This window comes from Alnus glutinosa, chromosome 14 (genome assembly GCF_958979055.1).
Source record: "Alnus glutinosa chromosome 14, dhAlnGlut1.1, whole genome shotgun sequence".
NCBI classification, from domain to species: domain Eukaryota; kingdom Viridiplantae; phylum Streptophyta; class Magnoliopsida; order Fagales; family Betulaceae; genus Alnus; species Alnus glutinosa.
In genome coordinates, this window is record NC_084899.1 from 2,034,768 (window position 1) to 2,059,574 (window position 24,807).

Consider the following 24,807-nt stretch of genomic DNA (forward strand, 5'->3'; position numbering starts at 1 on the left):
TGGCCTGTGTGTTGGCTGGGAGTGCGGCCCAGCCCCTTCGCGGCCTAGCTTGTTGAGTTGGCCCTTGCGCTGCTGGTTGCCTGCAGACAGTGACTTGTGAGGAAGCACTAGTGTTGCATTTTGTTGTTTCCCTTGTAAAGCCTTGGTGGTTAATTGAGTACGTGTGTGATTTTGACCAAGGGCTCCATTGTGGTCCAGTGTAAAAGCTGGGAGGTGTTGCTGCGGTAAAATACATGTATGTCGGAGGTAGATAAGTTGTACAATTTCATGTATATATGGTCTACAAATGTGGGCTCAGCTCGAGCTGCGTACGTAGGCAAGGGGTCCGAAATATCTTCCCTTTGCCATGGTATTCGTGGATGGATATTGATGGAATTGCGCCAAAGAAAAGATGATGGGGACAAGAAGAATCGATCCCAAGTCGAAAGACGACGCAAGGAAAAGGAGGAGGGTGAAGAGAAAAAGCCAAAGCTGAGTTGCTTTATCGATCTGCAACCGATACTATCGGGCAATGGGAGTGCCCAAAGAATCAGAAGCTGAATGCCCTTTGCAAGGGTCTACCCAACAACATAATATTATTTTTTTCAAAAGATTATACTATTTTCGCATAAACACGTTTAACTGTTGATTGAGTTTTGATGGGTTCATGACATAATGGCTTTAAAGTGAATTGTGTCAAGAAGTATGAATACACTTATAAGCACATTCTCATTTTCATATTCAGGAGATATGAAACGTTACAACCTTGTCACTTAAGGAAATTATCAAGAGGAGTCAGATGGGAACCTTATGCCAGAGTGAACTCACTCCAACTTCGAACCGAAACGCCTTTAGATTGAGCTTATGTATGTTCTTGTGGAAGCCAACTCCATAAGGTTTTCGGTTATGTTGGATACTAGTGCCACCCACAACTTTGTGGCAGTACGCATGGTGAAAACTTAAGGACCGAAGTTGAAAAGGGGCTGATGTACCCAAACGAGATGGTTGGCAATAACGACTTGGGTGCGGAGGCAGCCGCGGAAGAGGCAAGCTGAGGCCATGAAGTTGAAGCTTTGGTGCCGCATATGAACTGCCACACCAGTTTAGTAATTGATATGATAAGTGTCATGTAGAAAAGACTTATGATAAAAGTTATAATTTGTGTTTTTGTTTTTATTTTCAATTCTCAAAACAAATATATTAACAAACAACTCAATAAAACACCCAAAAAAATAAAAATAAAAATTTACCTTAATGTAATTACATGAATACTTTTTCATAAAAAAAAAAAAAAAAAAAAAAGGTCCCAAACACTTGCTAACAAACGTAGGCTGGGAGTGGCCCACCCAAACAGGCTAAACAGCCACCTCCAGGGGTGGCCGCCCCTTCCTTTTTCTTTTTCTTTTTTAAAAGAAAATTATTGTGTACTTTTATATATTTATATTTTTTTATTAAAAAGTAATACTTGTCATGTTTTATTAGGTCTGACGTGGTAATCAAACGAACTCCATTAAATTGTAGATAAGAATTAATTCCACCAAATAAATTGTCACTTTCACCTACCACATTGATCTCTAAATTTTTTTTATACCAAATTAAGCAATTTCTATATTTGGTGAATCACGGTAGACTAAACTTGCATTTTTTTTTTTAAAAAAAAAAAACTGCTAGAAAAGAGGTGAAGTCACTCCAAAGTCTCCGCAATCATTCAACCAGGCGGACGGAGGACCTCTACGGTAACGAGTAATTTCCAATGGCCATTCGGTCCCCTCGACAAAAATTTCTCGGCGGCTACAAAACGGCGTGAATAACTGTCATTTTCTCGACGGCCAACCAAAATGGCAGCAAGCGATTTGTCCGTTGCTGCCCCCAGGTTGAAGAGGGAAGACTGTAAGCGCACCAAGCACGACTCCGTCTTCTCCAAATGGCAGGTTCAGTCTTCAAAACACACACTCTCTGTGTTTTTCAGATTAGTTTTAAATTTGAGTTCGACTTGCCCAGAATACCGATTGTTGTGAATCTTTAGACATGTTAATCTAGGAAATTGGGAGTGAAATTTAGGTGTGTCTGTTTGTTTCTGTAACTCTAAACCATATTTCAAGTACTAGCTTTCTTAAATTTCTTAGCCTACATGTTGAAAATTGCATTTTGGAACCCTGATTGTCTTGGAATTGTTTTTTTTTTTTTTTTTTTTTTTTCCGCCCCTTCTCTTAAAGATATCAACAAACATGGTGAGCATATGCTAGTTTTCATTGTGTGTGTGAGTCTCTTCAGTGTAGTGTTTTCATTTTGGGCTCATTGTGCGTGTTTCAACTTGTTTAGATTCTTGTTGGTCCTTCCGATTGGGAAGACTATTCACTGGGAAAGGAAGGAGCTGCAAAGTATAGAGTTCAAAACCTGCCCAATCGTTCTGGTCCAGGAGTATATGAGCTTGGGATTGCTGTATCTCGGGCCAGGTCGGGGCGTGAAATCAGCAAGCTTGACCCGGACAGCATGGTCACGGTTTACCTTGGTCAGGCTGACAATGTTAGGACGCGACTCCAGCAGTATGGCCGGACAGGTGCTCACTTGGGTAATAGCTACTTCAATGGTTGCCCAAATGATTCTAAGAGTGTGTGTCTCCAGAAACGGCCTGGATTGTTTGAGGAGATATTGTCAAGAGGCTACCCCATTGTGTTTAGATGGGCTCCTGTAAGTACATCTTTGCTTGGTTCGTTCAAGGGCACTGCATTTTGTAGAAAGAAGAGGGCAATCTTGTGAACAGAATGACTTTACAAAGCTAGATGAAATTTGGTCCTATAATGTACCTTTAGTGATCATAAGCTTCAATCCTTGAAGAATTCTGATATTGAAATAGTCCGTTCATTTGTGATCAGCTGCTAGAGATGTTGATAGAAACCTGCCAGTTAAAGTTTATAGGAGTATAGGAGAATTAACAAAACGTCAGATTTATCAACCTCAAGCTTTGATTTGGCGGGATCAGCAGGGTTTTGATTAGTATTTGTCAAATTTTGATTTGATTTGATTTGATTAGTAACGGTTTTGATGTCTTTTATCTATGTTTTACTAATGATAATGCATGGTCCAGATTAGTTTGTGTCAAGGATTAAGAAACATCAGATTTATCAACCTCAAGCTTTGATTTGGCGGGATCAGTAGGGTTTTGATTTGATTTGATTAGTAACGGTTTTGATGTCTTTTATCTATGTTTTACTAATGATAATGCACGGTCCAGATTAGTTTGTGTCAAGGATCAAGACATATTGTTATTTGTTACTAGGGTTATTTGAGAAGTTATATACTTGTAGTGATACTTTTATTACTATGCATAATGCATGTATAATCAGAATTTTGGTGGCTGACTTAGAATTTGTCTCATATCCTAGAAGGTGTGATGTTCTTCCTTTTCTTTTTTCCTTATCTCTTTCAAACCCTAAGCCTAATATATATCATATAAAATCTCACCAATTCCCATATCTCTTTCAAACCCTAAGCCTAATTTTATGAACCCTAGAATCTTTTGTTGACATTCTACATCAGATGTCATTGGATATGGAGTGTTTGTTGCTGTCGCCAACTCTTAAGGAATGAGAGGCCACGAGAGGACCTTAGTGGAATTAAATGATTCATTCTTTAAGACTTTCATTCTTTGGGATGCTGGCTTAGATTGTAGTTTTTCGATTTTTCATGCTTTTTTAGATATTTTCTCTGCTACTTGTTAGGCTTCTCTCTTATATACTTCAAGTGTACTTAGACTGCGCCTTTGTGTTTTTTAATAAATTTGCGATTACTTATAAAAATAATAATAATAATAAGGAATGAGTGGTCATTGGATTTTATCGTTACTTTTTTCTAAGTTGTTACTGATAGTACTGACTGAGACTAGTGGCACTCATGGGAGTGATAATCACAAAGAGATCCTACTTCCTACCATCCCCTGGAAAGAGGCCAAGCCTCATAAGTTGGTTAAGGAGTAATTTTGCTATTTCTGGATTGAGATGCCTTGTTATTAGGCTGCCCGAATGAGACAAAAATTCGGGTAGCCTAAGAGTGGGGTTGCAAGGCCCACTTGTCCAAGTCAGGTGGGTCTGACATCCTAGGCTGCTCAGTGCAGGTAGGCCTTGCAGCCCCCTCTCTTAGGCTGCCCGAATTTCTGTGTTATTCTGGCAGCCTAATAATAGGGGATCTTTATCCGCTATTTCTCTATGTTCTCTTCACCTTGATACAATATATAATGGAACCAGCTTAGCGAGATTACATAGAGTTACTTGTGGGGAACTTTAAATGTGGCTTTCAGGAAGAAAAAAAAATTCGCAACTTCTATTTTCTTTCTTAAGTTGATGTTGAACATTTCCATAATTATAAGAAGGGTGTTATCAATAATTTTGTTATTTTCTTGTTAGTCATACATCTATTTATTGCCATACATCTATTTATTTTTATTTTCATCACATACGGCACAGTGTAGTAGGCAGTCGTCACGGCTCTCATTAGAACACTAAGGCTGACAGTACTCATGTAACCTGTACTCTTATGAAGTTCTTGATACCTTCTTTAAAGATGGTTCAGGGGATATAGACCTACATATAAGCATGAAAATATCCATGCATAATCACATTCTACACACACGTAGCCATACATATGCCACTTACATCTGGGTGAATTATGCTAAATGAGTTGTTATGTGTCTGCCTGTTTGTATGTATGTACGAAGTATGTACCTACCAATGTATGTATGTTTGTATGGAAGCAGGTCTGATGCAAAATTTTCTTGTAAATGGTTATTTCGACATTATCCTCTTTTCTTTCTTGCTTGTTAAACAGGTGGAGAACAAGAGGGATGCTGAGAAAACAGAAGCTAAGCTGCTCAACAGATTTGATTACGCATGGAACTCAAGCAGTAATGGTGCACGGCGACCATATGATATCCTTTCGAAACTTGACAAAGTTGCTTCAAACACTATCCAATTTTCTAATATTGTCAGGAAACTTCTGCCTTTTGATCAGAAGCAAGTGGGCATTAGAATCAAAGCAAGCACTTGCGCTGATGAAGAGAGCTACAACTTCCTATCACGAGTTTTCAAATATAGCAGATCGCAGCCCAGGTTTGTATTGGATAGAAGTGGCGTCATTGAGGAGAACACTAGTTTTTGTGGGGTGGTCTTAAGTGATGGTTCCGTTTGTAGAAGGCCACCGGTTGAGAGAAGAAAGAGGTGTGCTGAACACAAAGGGATGAGAATTACTGGGTTCATCCCAACCTTGGATACAGAAGGTAAATCAGAGAGCACAATTGGCTCAGATTCCACTAATCTTGATGACAGAGAAGGTTACAGTCAGAATGACACAGCAAAGTGTCCAATGGTTGCATTTAAGCGTCCTGTTAGTGTGGGCTTTACTCCTACATGTGGTGTCCTCTTGAGTAATGGCTCTGCTTGTAGAAGGCAACCGGCTCAGGGGAGGAAAAGGTGTGACGAGCACAAAGGTATGAGAATAAGTGGATCCATTCCTGAGTCAGCTATGGAAGGAAACCAGAATTCATCTGCAATGTGCAAACCTGGAATAGTGCAACCTCGGGCTTCCTCAGAGTCAGAGAGAGTTGTTGTCAGCAAAGGCTGCAACACTATATGTGGGGTGAATTTAGGTCATGGGCTTTACTGTACAAGACAACCAGCTAGAGGTAGAGTCAGGTGTGAAGAGCACAAAGGGCTGAGAGTTGACGGGTTGGTCCCCATGTTAGCAGCAGAAGACAAATCCCATGTATCTGATATAGGTTTGGGACTCAGTTCTTATAATGCCTCTACTTGTGGAGCAACCCTAAACGATGGTTCTCTGTGCAGAAGGCAGCCAGTCGAAGGAAATAAAAGGTGTTGGCAGCATAAAGGCATGAGGGCCGGTAGTTCCTTCTCTGGGCTTTACTCTGGAATAACTCTTCACGCATGTGGTGTTACCTTGCAGAACGGATCTGTCTGTATGAGGACTCCTGCTCATGGAAGGAAGAGGTGTGAGCAGCACAAGGGGAGAAGAGTCTAATAATCCCCAGAAATTACAAAATTAGAGATGGACTTCCAGACGAGGTCTTCTTTAATAGGCCCATTTAACTATATTTTGTAGCTCTCTTTGTATCCTTAACCACAGGCCCTTCAAATAATGTTGTAGCTCGGGCACTCACAGTGACTTATGTATTTTAGAGTTGTATGTAAAATAGCGCTATTTAAAAGCCTAAACAATGTGTACATCCAAATTCTCTAAACTAGATGCATTTTGCTTTTGAGCCAAGTGCTTCTCCGGAGAAGCTTGGTGAAACAATGCATTAAGTATTTTGTGCTTTTTTCTCTCTTTCACTCTTTCTTTCTTTATTATTTATACCTCCATCTTTCTCTTTATTGTTTGGATTAAAAAAAATATTTAAATAGTATAAAAAAATAATAGATAATTGGATCGGGCATGCATTTAGAATGTTATTAGCTAAAAAATAAAAAATCATTGTGGCATGGTTGTATATATATTTTTTTTTTGGGTTGGGCGGTGCGCAAATTGTGCGTCATTATTGTTATTTTAAAAATAAACAAAAGAAAGTGTACATCATTATTGTTTTTTTTTTTTTTTTTTTTTTTTTTTATACATGTCCTCGTTAGATAAAAGTTTTCTATAAACTAATATAATAAATTGTCATATGTCCTCAATTACGTGAGACAATTGTTTTTGGGTTAAATATTATTTAGCCTCCTAAACTAACAATTATTTTTTATGAAGCGCAACGAACGGACAAGTATTATGATTTAGCCATTCAAACTATCAATTTATTAATATTTAGACTCATCTGTTAGTCTTGATCGTTATTTTGGATGAAAAATTAAATTTGACCAAAATGTTTCGAAAATATCCTTATTTTGTTTAATGAGAGGGGATGCGGGATGCATGTGTAGCACCCCTCGTTATCTAATAATTCCAATATTTATCACTCTTAGTTGCCTTCTCTATTACAGAATTTTTTTTAATTATTTTGTTTTGTCGTTATGTGACAAAATCAACGTCACCCGCATGCTCTAATCCTAAAGGTATACCTTTCCACTGGCATGCTTTTGGTTATATTTTATGTGGGGTTAGAGTCAAAAGTTGAAAACATATGGGCATGTGTTTATATAATTACGAAATACCCTTAATTTATAGGGTTAAATACATATTTATCCCCTTTTGCTTTACGATCTTTATTTTTTGCCCCTTCAGTTTCACTTTTTATCAAATTTGGTACTAGTGGTATATGAAAAGACGAAAATGGTACCTCCGTCTGATTTCCCGTCCAAAACTAACGTCCACCCACATCATTGGGTACCTAAAAATTTGAAACCCAGAACCCAATTCTTTACACATCGTTTCCAACAACATCCAGACAACAACATGACAGAAAATGCAATGGGTGAACATTAGTTTTGGACGGAAAATCAGACGGAGGTACAATTTCCGTCTTTTCATATACCACAGGTACCAAATTTGATAAAAAGTGAAACTGAGGGGGCAAAAAATAAATGTCGTAAAGTACAGGGGACAAATATGTATTTAACCCTAATTTATAATATATGTGACATAGGGGCACACTTTAATTTAGGGATAAATGCACCGTTGGTCCATGTGGTATGCCATAATTATTTTTCACTCCTTATGGTTTAAAAAGTGCATGGAAGGTCCCTGTGATATGCAATAATTACAAATCGATCCCTACAGTTAAATTCCGTTAAAAATTTTAACAGATTCCGTCAAATGCCACGTCAGCGCCATGTGTCGCTATCTTATTAGCAACACGTGACGCTGACATGTCCATCTTAATAAAATAATATAAATTTATTAAAAAATAAATAAAAATACTTATTTTTTTAAAAAAAAAAAATTCAAAAAAAAACAAAAACAAAAACAAAAAAAAGAAAAAGAAAAAAGGTGGCAAGGGGGTGGCCGCGCGCCACCCCCGGCGGCCTCTAGGGGTGGCGCGCAGCCATCCCTTGCCTGCCAGTTTTTTTTTTTTTTCTTCTTTTTTTTTAAAAAAATAAATAAATTTATTTATTTATTAATAAATTTATAATTTTTATGAAGATGGACACGTGTCGCCATTTTATTGGCGATACGTGGCGCTGACGTGTAGGGCTAACAGATTCCGTCAAAATGGTGGACGAAAAATTGACCCAGGGAGTAAAACGTAATTATTGCATATCACAGGGACCTCCCATGCACTTTTTAAACCATAGGGAGTGAAAAATAATTATGGCATACGACAGGGACTAACGGTGCAATTACTCCTTTAATTTATTAGGAATTTCTTACAACCTTGTCCCTTCCTGATGGATTCAGTCAGAAAGGGATTAGCATCCCTCAAATTTCCTTTGACAATTTGAGTTCTCAAATTCTTAAATATTAGTCATTCTTCGGACTTAACTGCTTATATTGTACCAGCTGTCAATTTAAAATAAATATTAAAATAATTCAAAATAAACTCACAAATATATAGACGAAAATACCCTTTGGCACAAAAAAATTCCAAAACAGCTGTATCCTAGGCCAACCGGCCGGAATCTGGTCGTCCTTGACTAGAACAGTCGGATCCCGACCGTTCCCCGGCTTGATCTGGCCGCTCCTTGGCCAGAACGGCCGGATCCCGGCCAGCTGTTCAAATCTGGCAGGGGAACGGCTTAATCCCAGCTAGCCGGCTGGCTAGTTGGGGGTCTGGTCGTTCTGGATGGGGAACACCAGATTCCAGCCAACTGGCTGGGGATCCGACTGTTTTTGAATTTTTTATGCTAAAGGGCATTTTTGTCTTTATATTTGTGAGTTTATTTTGAATTATTTTAGCATTTATTTCATATTACAGCAAGTACAATATGAGCTGTTAGATCTAAAGAAAGGCTAGGATTTAAGAATTTGAGAGCTCCAATTGTAAAAAAAAAATTGAGACAATCATAATCCGTAAGAAAGAGGGGTCCCTTCATGTTTCTTCTTCAGTGCCCTTTCTATCAATTCCACACAATTCTTAGTTCACCTCCTAGTAAAAAACAGAAAACGATAATGATGATCATGTACCTCAGTTTCTCTCCTTAAATTCCTCTTTAACTGTCATCTTTCTTCACATTTTCCTTCTTCCTTCACTGAACGAATATCTACTCTCAAAAAAGGAAAATATATATATATATAGGAGGGAATTAAATTTGAACTTGAGCTATTTTCATACTCTTAATAAACTCGTTTTGAAGCTTTTTTACTCAATTGAAGCAAGGTATTGGGGAGAAAAAAAATTTAATTAGTTAATTAGCAATGATAGTGACCTCATGAGTTGTTATCAAATTAATTAGTTAATACGCCAATATTTACAAGGGTATTTCGTAATTATATTTTCAAGTTTTTGTGGTTATTAGCATTATAGTTTCTTTCTTTCGATAACAATTACATTTGTCAAAACAGTTGAACGTGTAAGGAAATAAGAGCTTATCGGAGTCGAGCGGCAGGGAATAACTATGATATTAAGTCAATATTATTCAAAGAGAATAATCTTTAAAAAAAATAAAGGTAGCGTGAAAGAGTAATAGACGAAAGTCTCATTTTACTTGGTATCTGCCACCTTCTGTAGTCAATTTGTCGTAATTGTCAGTCACGTGTCACGCCCTCATTGGAGACTCCTCTATTGCAATGTTCCCTAGATCCCACTACTCCTATATGTGATCGCCTCGTGCTGGGATCATAGAGACAATTACTTATGTGCCAAAGGAAACTATTCAATGGGATAACATGAATTACATGATGTTGTTCTTGGTCAATTGATTAATGGACTGGGTATTGAGTACACAGCCCAATAATTGCCCCCTAATTCTCTTGTTTAACGTATGAAATTGTACAACGGAAATTATTTGTTATGGGCCTTTGGATTTTTTGACCGTTGGAAATTCTCGTGTGAAGTCTTGTCATTCAAGCAATTTCATTTATGTCGCTTCACTCTTGTCATCTCTTCTTCTTCTTGCTATGGTATAAAAAATATTTCATAAGTAAAAATAACAATTTAATTACAACATACTGTAGTCAAATTCCGTAAAAACACTTTACGAATTTTATTAGTGTACCACGTCAGCACCGATATAATTATGACACGTGTCACTCTCAATAAAAAAAAATATATTAAAAAATATAAATATATAAAACCTAAAAATTAAAAACTTAAAAAATTATTATTATTATTAAAAAAAGCAAAAAAGAAAATAAAAAAGGTAAGGGGTGGACCCCGGTGAACATAACGGTCAAAACTAATGGATGGTGCTAGTTAAAATAAATTGTCAATTTGAAAGGTCAAAACATGATATTTGTCTGTTTGTGGTGTTTTAGAAAAAATTATTGGGAATTGAGGGGCTAAATAACAATTTAACCCATTTTCTTTTTAAAATATAGGGAGATAAGCTTGTCCACGTGGCGGACAGAAGCTGCCAAGCGTACCGTGAATCTCTACACCCTCTAGCCTCGTAAATTACCCCAAAACCAGGGATAATTAGCCAACATCAGAAGATATAACTGCTATCACGAATACACACGCCCATCAATCTTGCCCTAATCGTACGCCGTCCGAATCAGAAAAACCTGCTTTCGTGCCACTCCGATAACATGCCAGCTGGCGAGCTCCAGAATCCGACGGAGAGGAACGAGGAGGAAGCGTGGGTATGGGCGCAGATAAAGGCGGAGGCGAAGCGCGACGCGGAGTCGGAGCCGGCGCTGGCGAGCTACCTGTACTCGACGATCCTGTCGCACTCGTCGCTGGAGCGGTCGCTGTCGTTCCACCTCGGGAACAAGCTCTGCTCGTCCACGCTCCTCTCCACGCTTCTCTACGACCTCTTCCTCAACGCCTTCTCCTCCGACCCCTCCCTCTGCTCCGCCGCCGTCGCCGATCTCCGCGCCGCCCGCATCCGTGACCCCGCCTGCGTCTCCTTTTCCCACTGCCTGCTAAACTACAAGGGCTTCCTAGCCTGTCAGGTACCCCTCACTCTGATGTGTCCCCTAAAAATGCTTAATGTTAAAGTTTTTTTTTTTTTTTTTTTTTTTTTTTTTTTTTTTTTTTTTTCAAGTTAATTAATGTTAAAGTTCCTTTAAAGTTTTGGTCTAGAATTAGTTTTTGGAAAAAAAATTAAATTTAGTCATTAAGATTTTTATTTTTTATATTATATTTAAAATTATGAATATCAAAAAAAATTATTTTTTAGAATTAATTATGTTTGAACCAGAAACAAAATTATATATAAAAAAAAAAAAAAAAAAGATTTCTCAAAAAATTAATGAAAATACCTATTTATTAGGTGATCAAAATTCATATCTTTAATTGTCAAAATTAAAAGCTTAAATCCTAATCTGTCGCAAAATTATTTTAAAATGTATTTTTCGAAATTTGTATAAAACTAAAAAGGGAGCCTGATGGAATTTTGTATAAGTTGTGTAATTTTTTTATGCATTGGTTGTTAACTTGGTAGGCACACCGAGTGGCTCATAAGCTGTGGACGCAATCTCGGAGGCCACTGGCCCTAGCGCTACACTCTCGAATAGCGGACGTGTTCGCGGTGGACATCCACCCGGCAGCGAGGATCGGGAAGGGGATCCTGTTCGACCACGCGACGGGGGTGGTGGTGGGCGAGACAGCCGTGATTGGGAACAACGTGTCGATCCTGCACCACGTCACGCTGGGTGGGACTGGGAAGGTTGGGGGGGACAGGCACCCCAAGATTGGAGACGGAGTGCTAATCGGAGCGGGTGCAACCATCTTGGGGAATGTGAAGATCGGGGAAGGGGCAAAGATTGGGGCAGGCTCGGTGGTTCTGATCGACGTGCCGCCGCGGACCACGGCGGTGGGGAACCCAGCAAGGCTGGTGGGAGGGAAGGAGCGGCCTTCTAAGCATGAAGATGTGCCTGGCGAGTCCATGGATCATACTTCGTTTATATCTGAGTGGTCAGATTACATAATCTAAGAGTTTGTTCTTTGTTCCACTGAATTCAGCCTACTGGCACGTTGTAAGCTTTGTAATGTAAATGATGTGTATTGAATACTCAATACGGGACCTATCTGCTGCCCGCTGGTGATAGAAACTTGCCCTGAGCGCTCGGTAGTATTTTTCCTGAAACTTTTATGGTGCGTTTGAATAATATTCGAACCGGGTTTTTATTCAAAAACCCGGAACTCGAATCCATGGTGAATAAAACCCATCTGCCTCTTGAATATTGTTTTGAATGCTGTTTGAATTTCGAGGTGATGAAATCATGAATTGACGAATGAATTTCGAGGTGCATTTTTTTTCGACTGCAGAAACCAAAGCTAGCAAAAAAAATTAAAAAAAGAAAAAGAAAAAAGAAAAATAGGATAATGGGGTGGCCTGCGAGCCACCCCAGGGGTCGGGGGGTGGCCGCGCGTCACCCCACGACCCCTTGGGGGTGGCTTTTGAATCACCACGCGTGGATTTTCGGGGTGGCCCAAAAGCCACCCCTAAGCCTTAAGGGTGGCCGTGCGCCATTCCCTGATCCCTAGGGGTGACTTTCGGGCCATCCCAAATGGATTCACAGGTGGCCCGAAAGCCTTAGGGGTGGCTTTTCGGGCCACCCTTGGGGTCAGGGGTGGCCGCACGCCACTCCTTGAGCCCTAGGGGTGGCTTTCGGGCCACCCCAAATGGATCCAGGGGTGGCCTAAAAGCCTTAGAGGTGGCTGTCGGGCCACCCCAAATAGATTTCAGGGTGGCCTGAAAGCCACCCCTAAGGGGTGGGGGGGTGGCGCTCGGCCACCCCCCTCCCAAGGGGTGGTTGCCGGTTCTCTCCTTTATTTTGTTTTTGTTTTTTAAATAAAAATAAAAATTTTGTTTTTTTAGTTTTTAATTTTTAATTTTTTAGTTTTTTTTTTTAATTTTTAATTTTTAATTTTTTAATATACCAATCATTATATACAATTTTTCATACAATCCAATCATTTTATACCATTATAAAACACTTTTTTTCAATCTCAAAAATTCAACACCCAAACACATATTCGAAAAGAATTTGAATTATATTCAACATCCAAACACATTTTCATTACCTTGAAATTTGCAATCAAATTCAGAATATTATTCATATTCGAATTATTCAATACCCAAACGCACCATTAGTCAATGAATTATCATGTTTTTGCATGTAGTAATGCACAACACAAGATATATGGGACGTGCAATATTCCAAGAATAAACTGTATCATGAATATTACAAGAAATTGCTCCTTGGGTTAATTTTTTTTTTTATTATTGTATATTTTCAAAATAAAAATATTAATAAATAATATAAACATAAAAGACGCTTAAAAATATAAAAATAATTTTCACATTTATATCACATAAAAACACTTTTACGGACTAAAAAGAAAAAATACCACGCAAAACTCATTAACAAACAGAATGGTTTTTGTGTGCCTCTTTTGAGTAATGCTACACATTATCCCCTTGTCCTCCTTTTGTCACCCCAAAATTGATGTGGCTCTTAAAATCGCCATTGAATCAAAATCCAATGGTAATCTATCATAAATCCAATGGTAATTTTAAGAGCCACATCAATTTTGGGGTGACAAAAGGAGGACAAAGGGATGATGGGTAGCATTACTCGCCTCTTTTTAGTTTTTTACCGTAATGAACGACCTGTCGTTGGCTCAAAATTTACTTACCACTTACCAGGGTCTGAGAAATTAGTCACCATATAAATCTGCGGTGCTCTGCTACTTTCAAGTTTCAAGTGCCAATCGATGGCTTCTCTGATATCTCTTCAACGGTCCGGAAACTCCGTTATCTCTTCCCACTGGAGACCTCGAATAAACTTGCGACCTCCGGCCCAGCTCTCTCTCAGCTACGCCCCATCCAGACCTCTTTGCACCTACGCACTCCCCGATGACCACGACCCCCGGGTCCATCGCCGCCGCAGTGGTGGGGTCTCTGACCGCCAAAGTGCCAGCACTCGGTCCAGCACCCAGTACAAATCCCGCCCTGACCCGTCGCTGAGCAACAAGGAGAGCCGCTCGAATGAGCGAGAAATGAACAGTAATCGGCTAAACAATGAAAATGGCAGCGACCCATTGCGCGGTGACCAACCAAGTATTGATTTGATGGGTTTGTGCGAGGAGGCTAAGGTTGAAGAGGTTGTGGAGCATATGGGTCGAGGTGTTGATGCTGATTATAGTGTTTTCTGTGCGTTGTTGGATTCGTGTGGGAATTCGAAGTCGCTTGAGGCTGGGAAGAGGGTGCATGAGTTCTTGAAACGGTCTTCTTTTCGTGGTGAGGTTGAATTGAATAACAAATTGATTGAAATGTACGGGAGATGTGGGAGTATGAGAGATGCACGCCGAGTGTTTGATAGAATGCGCGACCGGAATGTGAGTTCGTGGCATTTGATGATTAATGGGTATGCAGTCAATGGGCAGGGTAGTAATGGATTGTTGTTGTTTGAGGAGATGAGGAAAGCGGGGTTGCGGCCCAATAGTGAGACCTTTGTGCTGGTTTTGGCAGCATGTGCTAGTGCAGAAGCTGTGGGAGAAGGGTTATATCACTTTGAATCGATGAAGAACGAGCACGGAATTGTTCTGGGGATTGAGCATTGTCTAGGGGTTATTGATGTTCTTGGGAGGTCTGGTCATTTGAATGAAGCAGAAGAGTTCATTGAGAAAATGCCGATCGAGCCTACAGCGGAGGTTTGGGAGGCTCTTAGGCATTATGCAAGAATTCATGGAGATATGGAACTTGAAGACCATGCCGAGGAGTTATCGGTTAGCCTTGATCCTTCCAGGGCCATTGCTGACAAAATTCCAACTCCTCCCCGGAAGAAGCATTCTGCAACTAATATGCTTGAGGAAAAGAATAGGTTGAGCGAGTATCGGTGGACCGGCCCTTACAAGGGAGAGGCATATGAGAAATTGAAAGGTCTGAATGGGCAGATGAGGGAAGCAGGTTATGTGCCGGATACAAGATACGTACTTCATGACATTGATCAGGAGGCAAAAGAACAGGCTTTGATGTATCACAGTGAGCGTTTGGCGATTGCTTATGGTCTGATTAGTACTCCACCAAGGACAACGCTTAGGATCATGAAGAATCTAAGGATTTGTGGTGACTGCCACAATGCAATAAAAGTAATGTCAAAAATTGTTGGGAGAGAGTTGATTGTGAGGGATAACAAGCGGTTCCATCATTTCAAGGATGGCAAGTGCTCTTGTGGGGATTACTGGTAAGTGGTAAAGGTATTTAGACCTTGATGTTAATGCTCCTCTCGTGGATATGCTACTAGATTTTCCCCCAACAAAAAAAATTGAAGTTTCATGTAAATGTAATGCCCATTGCTGCTGCAAGGAAATCAAAGAAATTTTGGTCGGAGATTAGGTTGTAAATGTAATGATGTTTCATTGTACATTATGTTTGTATTGAGATTCGGTTACCTTTTACTAGGAACAAGTTCAATAATTGACCAATTTGTTATGAGAATAACTTATATATGGACCCGGCATAAACTAGGCCATTTGTGCCCTCTAATAAGAGATACACACGTCAGTGTGGAACATTGTCACTGCGGGACAATGTTCGCTGACACAAATATCTATTGGAAGTATCTATATTTGATCAATTAGAGATGTGCTGAAATGATAATATTCTCCACCGAGTTCCATGAGTGCTTGAAATCATAAGATGTAGTTGCTGTTCCTTGACATGAACATAAATAAATATCACCCTCCTAGATTTCAATTACCTCTTCAAATGATTGAATGCCAAATCAATGATGTCTGCTATTTTAAGGATCATCCTCTTATGAAATCTGTAAAAATTAGACCTTGAGGGAGGTCTTTCTGGAGGGATGGACTATACATTATGTGCTATTGTACAGCTTGAAAGAATGGAAATGTACAGATGAAAAAAGGGCCTAGGAAGCTCCTGATGACTTGTGTAGAAAACTGCTCAAAGAAAAAATGAGTAAGAATTATTATCAAGAATGAAGTGATGTTGGTTCGCTGCTACTTGTGCTGGATACCACTTCAATAACAGCTTCATCTCGTGATGGAACACTCAGGTATGATTTCATCATATCATATACAGTAAACCCAATGGCGACAGATGGTACAACCTGCAGCAGACGCACCGAAACTCAATTACCCAGAGACCAAAAAAAAAAGATATGATAGAGAAAGCACAATGACTACGTTTCCCACCTTCAAGTAGTTGATGCTCAGCCCTGAGAATAACTGTTTCCATCCTTGCTTTTCAGCGATCATAACAAGGGTTTCTATTGTTCCTTTTATCTCGGCACTATTCGATGCCAAGTGCCGTTGAACCTGTTATGATGCTTGTTCAAATTTACAACTGATGTTCCACTTTAAAGTATTATTCAAAATATCATTGTAAGTAATTAACCTGCATTTGCCTCCTGACAACATCAAGAGGGTATGTGAAGGTCTGACCCAATAAACCTGCAACAGATCCACATACAAGTTTCACCATAATATTTTTCTTGTGCTCCTGAGGGACATGGCGTTTCATCTCCTCATAGCAGTAGAACTTCAAACCAGCATAGGGGAAAATTCCATAAAGTGATGGAGCTGACAATGTTTCACATGTTGTGTAAAAACCTCATAATGATATTAACCACAGAAACACAGAATGATAGCAGTAATTGATGAAAGCAGTTTAGAGATGCATACCCACACCACGATAGAGACCTCTAATCCCACCCTCGTTACGAGTCTTTGAGAAACAGTCAAGAATTCCTTTATAAACCTTTCCATTTGTCAGTACCGATTGAGCATTCAAATTTGATGAACCAACAACCTGCAATGCCAAATACAATTTATTTGTCATTTTTTCTCAAGTAAGAGTAAAGAGCAACTAATTCCTTTCAAAACCCGGCTGTCCTTTCTGAAAGAAAATGCTGGGACTTGTGAACAAAACTCACACAACAGGATCCAAACCAGTGGGTATATCTGCAACAATGATCTACCCCAGAAGACGTGCCAAAGGAGTTAGGCACCTCTCCAATGACTCCAACTCGTTTATGAGAGGGAGGATGGAGTTTACATTTTTTTTTTCTTTTTAATTACTCACCTGATAAGCTAATTTAGTCCGAACTAAATCAAGAGGATAAGTAAAGAGCACAGCTGTTCCTCCAGAAAATGATCCAGCCACGAGATCAAGCACGGGGCCTCTCCCCACGTCAGGAAAAGCGAGTATTATCCATCTGCGGTATTGCTCATAAGTCATGTAATGCAGTGCTGCATAGGGAACAATTCGAGCAACACTAGCCCCATTACCTCTGAAAACAAATACCACAAAATAAATAAAGGTTCACAAACAAAATGGTTCAGAAACAACCTCACAAAAATAAGAATGATTCAGGGATCCACCTGTAAAAACCCATAACCCCTTCTGTCCTTGCAATCTTTTTGAAGGAACCAAACAGCCCTATGCTCTGGAATTCTGCTTTTCTGGTCTGAAAAGGACCGATAAATAAGTTCTCTTTTAACTTTCAAGGATGATCTATTTATTATTGGACCAAACCCCATCTTCAGTGGCAGTATAAAGCTAGAAATGTACAGAGTCATATTTCCCAAGGGAGAATCAATGCCAGAATTGCTGATCCACTATCCTAATCAGATAAAAGGATAATCACCTAATGGTTGTCCCACCTAAGTAAACACATAAGTGGAAAGCCAATGTTTAGTAATCTAACCCAAAAGGAAACTTTTTTAAACCCATTTATTTGACAAAAGCAACTTTCATAAGAGCCAATTTTGATACTCTCTCTAAAATTGATTTCGAGGCCTAAAATCACTTTTTGGATTGATTGTTAACAAACAGATCCTGAGTGGGATCCTCAGAGGGGTAGCTTGAACATGGTCCTATCCTTCAACGTTTTCTGCATGAACTACTTCTCCTAAGACTCAAACTCATGCACACTCATGCTTGGCTGCCTGAAACTTTACAATTACACCAGACAATGGCCACTACCATCCGAATTAAAGATATATGACATTTTCAACCAAAATCATCCAATACATAAGTAGATATTTTCTATAAATATCCAACATAATACTTTGTACCACTATGAGTGGATGAGAAGTTACTAGGTTTTCATGCAATACATGATCTAAATTGGAAATACTTTCATGAAGAACATTCTTAAAAGTAGACTCTTAATTTCCAACCAAAACTTTTATCAAAATAATTGGGAAGTATTTTTTTAGTTAGAATCTAAGAAGTTTATTCTTAGAACAAACCAACAGAATCAGGGTCATGCTATAAGCAAGAAAATAAGAAGATAAAGCAAAAGTATTGAAATAAACTATGGCATTTATACCTGAGTTGATATAGAAAAGATTAGGGTTCTATTTAGTTAACTCGGGCACATCACAATTGTCAATTGCTAGTTGACTTCATGGTATAAGGTTGGGGCCATGTTCCAATTTTTATGGTTTCAATTACAATCTCCTGGACTTGATTGAGCAGCTCATACATAGATAATTATGTCCGAAGTAAACTTCACATATTAGAAACCCTCTGTTTAATTACAAAGAAAGCAAATAATCCCCCACTCTGTAATCGCTTATTGGGTGGGGGGAGGGAGGAACTTGAAGCAATTATTTGAAAAGGGGATCAGACTGTTCCAAGAATAAATTACCACCTCAATCACACACCAATTGTTTATTCCAAGATATTTGCAACAAGCGCCCCCACAAAAACCCTCCTCAGAAGTCATTCAATTACAGTCAAACGCAGTCATTTGTAGTCAAACCAAGAGATCCAAAATCAGAATAATTTCTGGCAAAAACCCATAAAAAATAACAAAATATAGAGAACTAAACAAGAAAAATAAGAAACCCAAAGCCCCAATTAAAAGAAAACCAAGAATCATAATGAAACTAATACCAATTGTACCTGAAACAAAATTTTGACACGCTCGAGGGGAGCAACCACGGTCTTTGCAATCCCACCAGCAACTCCCCCGGCAACCAGCTCCTTAGCAAACACTGGCATGGCCTCTATAACCCCATCAAAGAACGTACCCATATCTCTTTCTTCCCTCTTCTTCCCCATTCGCCAACCCTTTATGGCAGAGAGAGAGAGAGAGAGAGAGAGAGATAAGTTTCAGACGAAACAATGATATCTGGTCTGCTACGCAACAGTACCGTAACGGGGAGTGGGAAAAGTTGAAACGTTTCTGAGCTGTGAAAAGTTGTGGACTTTATATATGTTTTGGGATTCTGACAAGTCAGAGAAGTTCACGCTTTCTTAGATTCCGGTTGTGTAAAAGATGACATGCATTGGTTGCAGAGTTCTGTTGAAGTGGTTCCGGTTCAATTTTGTCTGCCATGGTATTGGCGTGCCAAGGTTGAAGTCTCAGTGAAGGATCTTACAATCAGATCTTTTTATAGATTTTTTATCGTTAATATTATATTAATTTTTTATAGATTTTTTTAATGGCGAATATATTACCATATATTGAATATATTGTCATATTATTTAAAAATATTACCGTAAATATATCAAAACAAAATCGTGACATGCATTCCAACACTTGAATGATGCTCAATTCTATATATAAATTCACATAGGATAAAATGGTAAAAATAAACATATGTGAGTCTTCTTATTAGTTATTATTGATTAATAATTCTGTCTTTAAAAAAAAATAAAATCAACAAAAAAGGTCATATGTTTTATTTCCAAACTCAAGCTTCTTAGAGAGAACGTTTAGAATATATGCTTTCTATATTGGGTTTATATTTTCTCTTTATATTATTCTTTTGTATACGATGCGATTGTAATCAAATCTTTGTATTGTGATTTGATTACCTTATTTGTATTGTCTACGCTTATCACATTTTTCTTATAAATGGTAGTCATTTGCATCAATAAATAAGAATAAAATGTAGTCTTATCAGACTCTTCTCTTGTGATAAACGTAAATGTCTAACATCAAATTATCCGCAAATTCTTATATATGTTTTCTCTTTCTTTCCTCTATTTGCTCCCATTTCACATCACAAAACTTCAACAAATAACCATTCTAAATTTAACTAGACTAATAATAGGCTAACAATATCCGTGGGAAGAATTAAGGGATAGTAACCTTTTTTCTTTTTGGTAAAGGGATAGTAACCTTAAAAAGTTCTTATTTATTCACTTCGTGTTATAAATAGATTTATGATAATCTAACCACAATTAAAAGAACAATGCCCTTAAAGTTTTAAATTAAAAAGGAAAGTGTCACGTGATAGTCCACATTCTAATGGTTGATATTATAATTTGCTACGTGGACTGCCATGTGACCGACTACATTTTAGTGATTAACTTGGTAAATGCTACGTGGACAATTTGTAAACGTGGTAAGTCTCATATGCACGTAACAATCCACCTTTTAGTGGTTGAGGTAGTAAGTACCACATAGACTGCAATGTCGTTCGGTAAAGAATTTATAATAAAACTTTCAATATCCATGGCAACACTCAACTAAAAAAAAGCCTACTAATGACCCAATCTTGTGAAGTGACCGGGAGGCACTGAAACACGACTATGGATGGTGACTACAAAGAAGTTAGATTCCCTATAATCCTTAGCCCAAAGTGCAAGAGATTGTTTGGGCAAGTGCCGTAATTGTAAAGGCAGGGAGAATTGTTGAGATCCTCAATTATATATAGGGAATCCGAATCTGAGTATAAAGTTCAAAATGAGGAAAGATCCGAGTCAAATTGCACTAGCTATTGTATGCTTGGCATTCTTGTTGAATCACAAGGAAAGTTTGTTCCACGGCTCTCGCCTTTGCTAGTGGGTTCCTAGTTGGCCAGTTAATAAGGAAAAAGATGATTATATAATATCTTATTCAACACTTGAATGGACGAATTCCCCACTTAAAACTGTAGGATCTAAATGATTTTTTTAAGGAAAATGTTTTTCTTACTCAAAGATTATTTCAGTGAATTACTTAAATCTTCTTTCCATAAATGATGTCAAGTTAGATGATCTTGGCTGGTCAATTAATCCACTGTAAAAACGAACCTCAAATCTGGATTTCATGGCTTGATCTGACTGAGGTGCTATGATGATTTTGGCCACTAAAACCATCCCAATTGACCTTTGTCACTAAAACCATCCCAATTGCCTTGAAGATCTATAATCTGAATACCTTTTTGGAAAACCTTCACAAGTTCTGCATTGTGAAAAAAGTTTCAAGTTTTGAATAGCCATGGTGAATAAAATTCAAAAGCATTTATTTGAAGATTCTCTCTGTCCTTATCGTTATATTAAATTCCAGACAATCATTATATACATCACCAGCTTTCATCTATATTGTCACAAGTATATTGTCGACAAAATTACCGGGATCTCATGCAATGAGCAGCCTCTCACATGAGGCTGTACCGACTTAGACTATCTGAACACCTGTCTAAGCAGGTGAGGCCTAGACAACCTCTCACATAAGGCTGCCCTATTGCAACCTTATTACATAGGATATAAAATCATATGACAAACTCCCACATTTACCATACACATTGACCAACAAATTCCGAAAATTCAATCTAGTTCTATCCCATTCTTGATCACCTGCCATGATTTGCCTTCCTCTCATTCAAAGACCCTTTTAAAGCATAGCTACATAGCACTCTCCAGAATATAGCCTTAGCCTCTCATTGCTATCTGAAATAACATTAGCTAACAGAGGCATTTGGTCAAGCAAGCAAATTATGATTTGGTAACTCTCTGTGTGTGTTCTGAAAGCACCCACTCAGACAAGGTGCCAAGTTTTCTTCGCTATCAATGAAAGACAAACTGGTCTATCCTTAATGGTATAGCAGTACTGAAAGAGCACAGGATTCTGAAACAGAGTGAGGCTTCACTGGGAGCTTAACAGAGTGGCATGGTATTGAGCAAACCTTTTGCAATACATGATCTCCAAAACTAGTTGCTGGGAAAAAGAATGAAAACAACAACAACAAAAAAAAAATGAAGCTTCACGTTTGAACCACTTCACCACACATCGAACAGACAAGGTTGACAACTATGAAAATTATTTTTTTAGATTTGTTGCAGCACACTCTGTAAACTCTATAACTTCAAAAGTCATCAGGACAAATCGTCCCTGTAATATTGTATAATATTGCACCAACCTCATAGTCTAACTCAGGTACATTCAAAACTTTTTTTCTTTTTTCTTTTAAGGGTGCAAGTACCAACACTCAAAGAACAAAAACGATTCCTTTGCTGCATAGCAAACACTTGGTTATTGCAGGCATCTTCTAATTCAAGACACATCTCTCCAAAGAAAAGAAAAGAGGGAAAACGCTTAATGAAACAACAGTATAAGAAGTTATAGCTCTTCAAATATTTACTCTTTTGTCATTTAATTATGAAATCATGCAATTACACAGGGAAAACGATCTCATAGTAAATGCCCTTTTTCTGCCATTGACACAATTCGGAAGACAAATTGCAAGTGAGGAACAGGAAGTGTTTGAGGGAGTCCCTCCTGGTGAGGATTCGCAGTGTCTCAAATTTGCAATTGGATGAGTTAAGACTGATTGGCCTTACCACTGCTGATGTTTTCTTAGATGACAATTGTATCAATAAGGTGTTGTAGGACTCTCTCCAGCTCCTCTCCAGTGCTCCATTCATGGACTTGTGCCTTGATTAGTGTTGGATTGCTACAAATACGGTTCCACAGAGGATAATTCTTCCTTGGCATCACATAATCGCTTTCCCCAAGCTTCAGAGTTGGGCAATAATCGCCATTACCATCTCCAAGGTAAATGAATCTTTTTTTGCCACTTTCAGAAACAGAAGCTTGGATTTGGCCAATCACCAGACCCTATCACGGAAGCCACACAATCAGAACCAGTTTTAAATGGAAAAAAGGTGCTACTATCAGAAGATAAAAGTAAACCCTTTTTTACAATCCCCCAACGCCAAAAGTAAAGGAAATACGAGTCTTGTAAATTGTAAACTGCTTAAGTTACAAGATGCCAGAGACGATATAAATGATATCAACCGACTTTGTTCCATATACTCTGCAATGGAGAGGCATTTCTTGTAGGAGTGAGGGAAGGGAAGGAGGGTTTGACACAAATATATGGTTTTCAACCAGAAGCAAAAAGATTATATTCATCCAAAAAATATTAAGTTGTGCTTTCAAATCCCACTCAAACAAAATTGAAAAGCCACTAGTTCCGTTGGCCTCCTATTCCCCGTTATCTTTCATTAGTAATAATTTCAGTAAATAAATATAGGGATCATACTCGTGGCCTCACCCTTCGCCCCTTATTTAAGGGAAAAGAAGATGTCATTTGGTCCAAAACTAATCAATTGTAAGAATGAACCACAGCCTAAAAGAAAGTAGCATCCTAAGCCTTTTTTTTCCCTCTCCGTCAACGATTGTGGAAGGTGGGTTTGATTCAAATGAAGAATCCCTCTATCTGGAATTTACCATGATCAAAGTATTTGTCAACTGGCTCAGCTATATGGAAAACATTAGAAGCTATTAGAGCCCTTTCTCAGTTTCTCCGATTAAAAGTGGAACAGAAACGAAGTTCTTCTCTTGTCTATGTTATCAAACGAGCTTCAATTACTACAACCAACCAATCAAACAGTTAAGGGACTTGCAAACATTACAATATAACGTAATGCCAGCTATACCTCCAATACAACATCCAAAATTAATTACTCATATAATATGGATGAAAGAAAATTTCTATCCTTTTTTGGGCAGACATTGTTATAGTACCTTGCACATATGTGAAGGGCACAATTTGCAACCGTGAGGAGATGAACTTGAATCATGAAAGGGAAAGATCCTAAGCCGTCCCTCTTCATCCACAAAACTTGGGTTTGTGTAAATCACAGAAAAGCACCCCAATAGACCATGATGCTCCAAGATTGCCTCAATGTAAAACCGGTTCGCATCGCTAATTACAATCAAGTCACATCTGAAACAATAACAAACCACAGTTGCCACCATAACAACCTTTTACCATCAACCATTAACAAGTAGCAATTCCCACTAACAACAATGAGCTGGTAAAAAGAAAAAAAAAATTACCCAAGAGCATGAGCTGCTCTAATAGCCGAGACAATACACGGGTCCAACGGAGTCCGTTTCAGGCACTCCATAATGTCCTCGGCAGTTTTGCCTTGTAAGTGTAGCTCCTTCATCATCCTATCCTAAAATCAATGAACAGATAAATTTAACGAAAACCCGAGTGGGTGTTCATGTGAAAGATATTGAAAAGAGTGAAGGAAAGTATAGAAACCATAAGAGAGTTCCAAGGCAAGGTAGAGCGGAGCTCGTTGAAGAGGCGGGTGAGACCCATCTCTGTGATTACCCAATTGTCGCTATCACCGTCGATGATCGTTCGGTCAAAGTCAAACGCCACCACCGCTGTTGCTCCCGCCATTCTGGCCACCGGAGCTCGGTTTTTCGGGCGACCAAAAGATCAAGCTTATGCCTTTGCTGAAGTTATATGCGCCGTCAGATTATGTAGAGCCTCTATCAGTGGTTGGATACGAGGATCGATAGATTCGATAGCTCGCGTCTCAAAAAAAAAAAAAAAATCAAAAAATTAGTTAGCGTTAAATTTACGACACCAAAACATCGAGGGCATAACACCCCTTCATATGAGAGTGGGGCCCAATATGTGGGGAGCTATCCTCATGTGAAAGGATGTTGTGTACTTATTGTTATAGTGTAGTGCAAAAATCAAATCCCCTTTACATAACAAAAAGATAAAAATGACCTTAAATTTTTTTGATAAGATAAATATGTTCTTATAAATTAAAAAAAAAA

At 38.6% G+C, this 24,807-nt stretch overlaps 5 protein-coding genes across 6 annotated transcripts; 3 read left to right on the top strand and 2 right to left on the bottom strand.

Moving 5' to 3' along the window:
- The first annotated feature begins 1,649 nt into the window (after nt 1–1,649).
- On the top strand, nt 1,650–6,305 carry LOC133857279 (protein EFFECTOR OF TRANSCRIPTION 2-like). Its single transcript, XM_062292482.1, has 3 exons — nt 1,650–1,910; nt 2,302–2,670; nt 4,804–6,305. The coding sequence occupies exons 1-3, from the start codon at nt 1,818–1,820 to the stop codon at nt 6,007–6,009; spliced, it is 1,668 nt and encodes a 555-aa protein (XP_062148466.1). The 5' UTR covers nt 1,650–1,817; the 3' UTR covers nt 6,010–6,305.
- Nucleotides 6,306–10,488: 4,183 nt separating this feature from the next.
- Nucleotides 10,489–12,217, top strand: LOC133857632 (serine acetyltransferase 5). Its single transcript, XM_062292909.1, has 2 exons — nt 10,489–10,974; nt 11,466–12,217. The coding sequence occupies exons 1-2, from the start codon at nt 10,609–10,611 to the stop codon at nt 11,955–11,957; spliced, it is 858 nt and encodes a 285-aa protein (XP_062148893.1). The 5' UTR covers nt 10,489–10,608; the 3' UTR covers nt 11,958–12,217.
- Nucleotides 12,218–13,659: 1,442 nt separating this feature from the next.
- LOC133857357 (pentatricopeptide repeat-containing protein At2g15690, mitochondrial-like) lies at nt 13,660–15,362 on the top strand. The gene has a single exon (XM_062292598.1). The coding sequence runs from the start codon at nt 13,745–13,747 to the stop codon at nt 15,218–15,220; it is 1,476 nt and encodes a 491-aa protein (XP_062148582.1). The 5' UTR covers nt 13,660–13,744; the 3' UTR covers nt 15,221–15,362.
- Nucleotides 15,363–15,699: 337 nt separating this feature from the next.
- LOC133857358 (mitochondrial carrier protein CoAc2) lies at nt 15,700–19,364 on the bottom strand. 2 transcript variants are annotated; one of them, XM_062292600.1, is made up of 7 exons: nt 18,909–19,364; nt 17,378–17,463; nt 17,079–17,286; nt 16,679–16,805; nt 16,392–16,447; nt 16,190–16,312; nt 15,700–16,104 (listed from the first exon to the last, which is right to left on the bottom strand). In XM_062292600.1, the coding sequence occupies exons 1-7, from the start codon at nt 19,065–19,067 to the stop codon at nt 15,967–15,969; spliced, it is 897 nt and encodes a 298-aa protein (XP_062148584.1). In that variant the 5' UTR covers nt 19,068–19,364; the 3' UTR covers nt 15,700–15,966. The 2 variants fall into 2 exon arrangements, with proteins under 2 accessions (XP_062148584.1, XP_062148583.1); XM_062292599.1 differs by having other exon boundaries at nt 16,392–16,576.
- Nucleotides 19,365–22,331: 2,967 nt separating this feature from the next.
- LOC133857256 (thiamine phosphate phosphatase-like protein) lies at nt 22,332–24,549 on the bottom strand. Its single transcript, XM_062292452.1, has 4 exons — nt 24,275–24,549; nt 24,064–24,185; nt 23,749–23,950; nt 22,332–22,836 (listed from the first exon to the last, which is right to left on the bottom strand). Exons 1-4 carry the CDS (start codon nt 24,416–24,418, stop codon nt 22,576–22,578), a joined length of 729 nt encoding a protein of 242 aa, XP_062148436.1. The 5' UTR covers nt 24,419–24,549; the 3' UTR covers nt 22,332–22,575.
- Nucleotides 24,550–24,807: the final 258 nt, after the last annotated feature.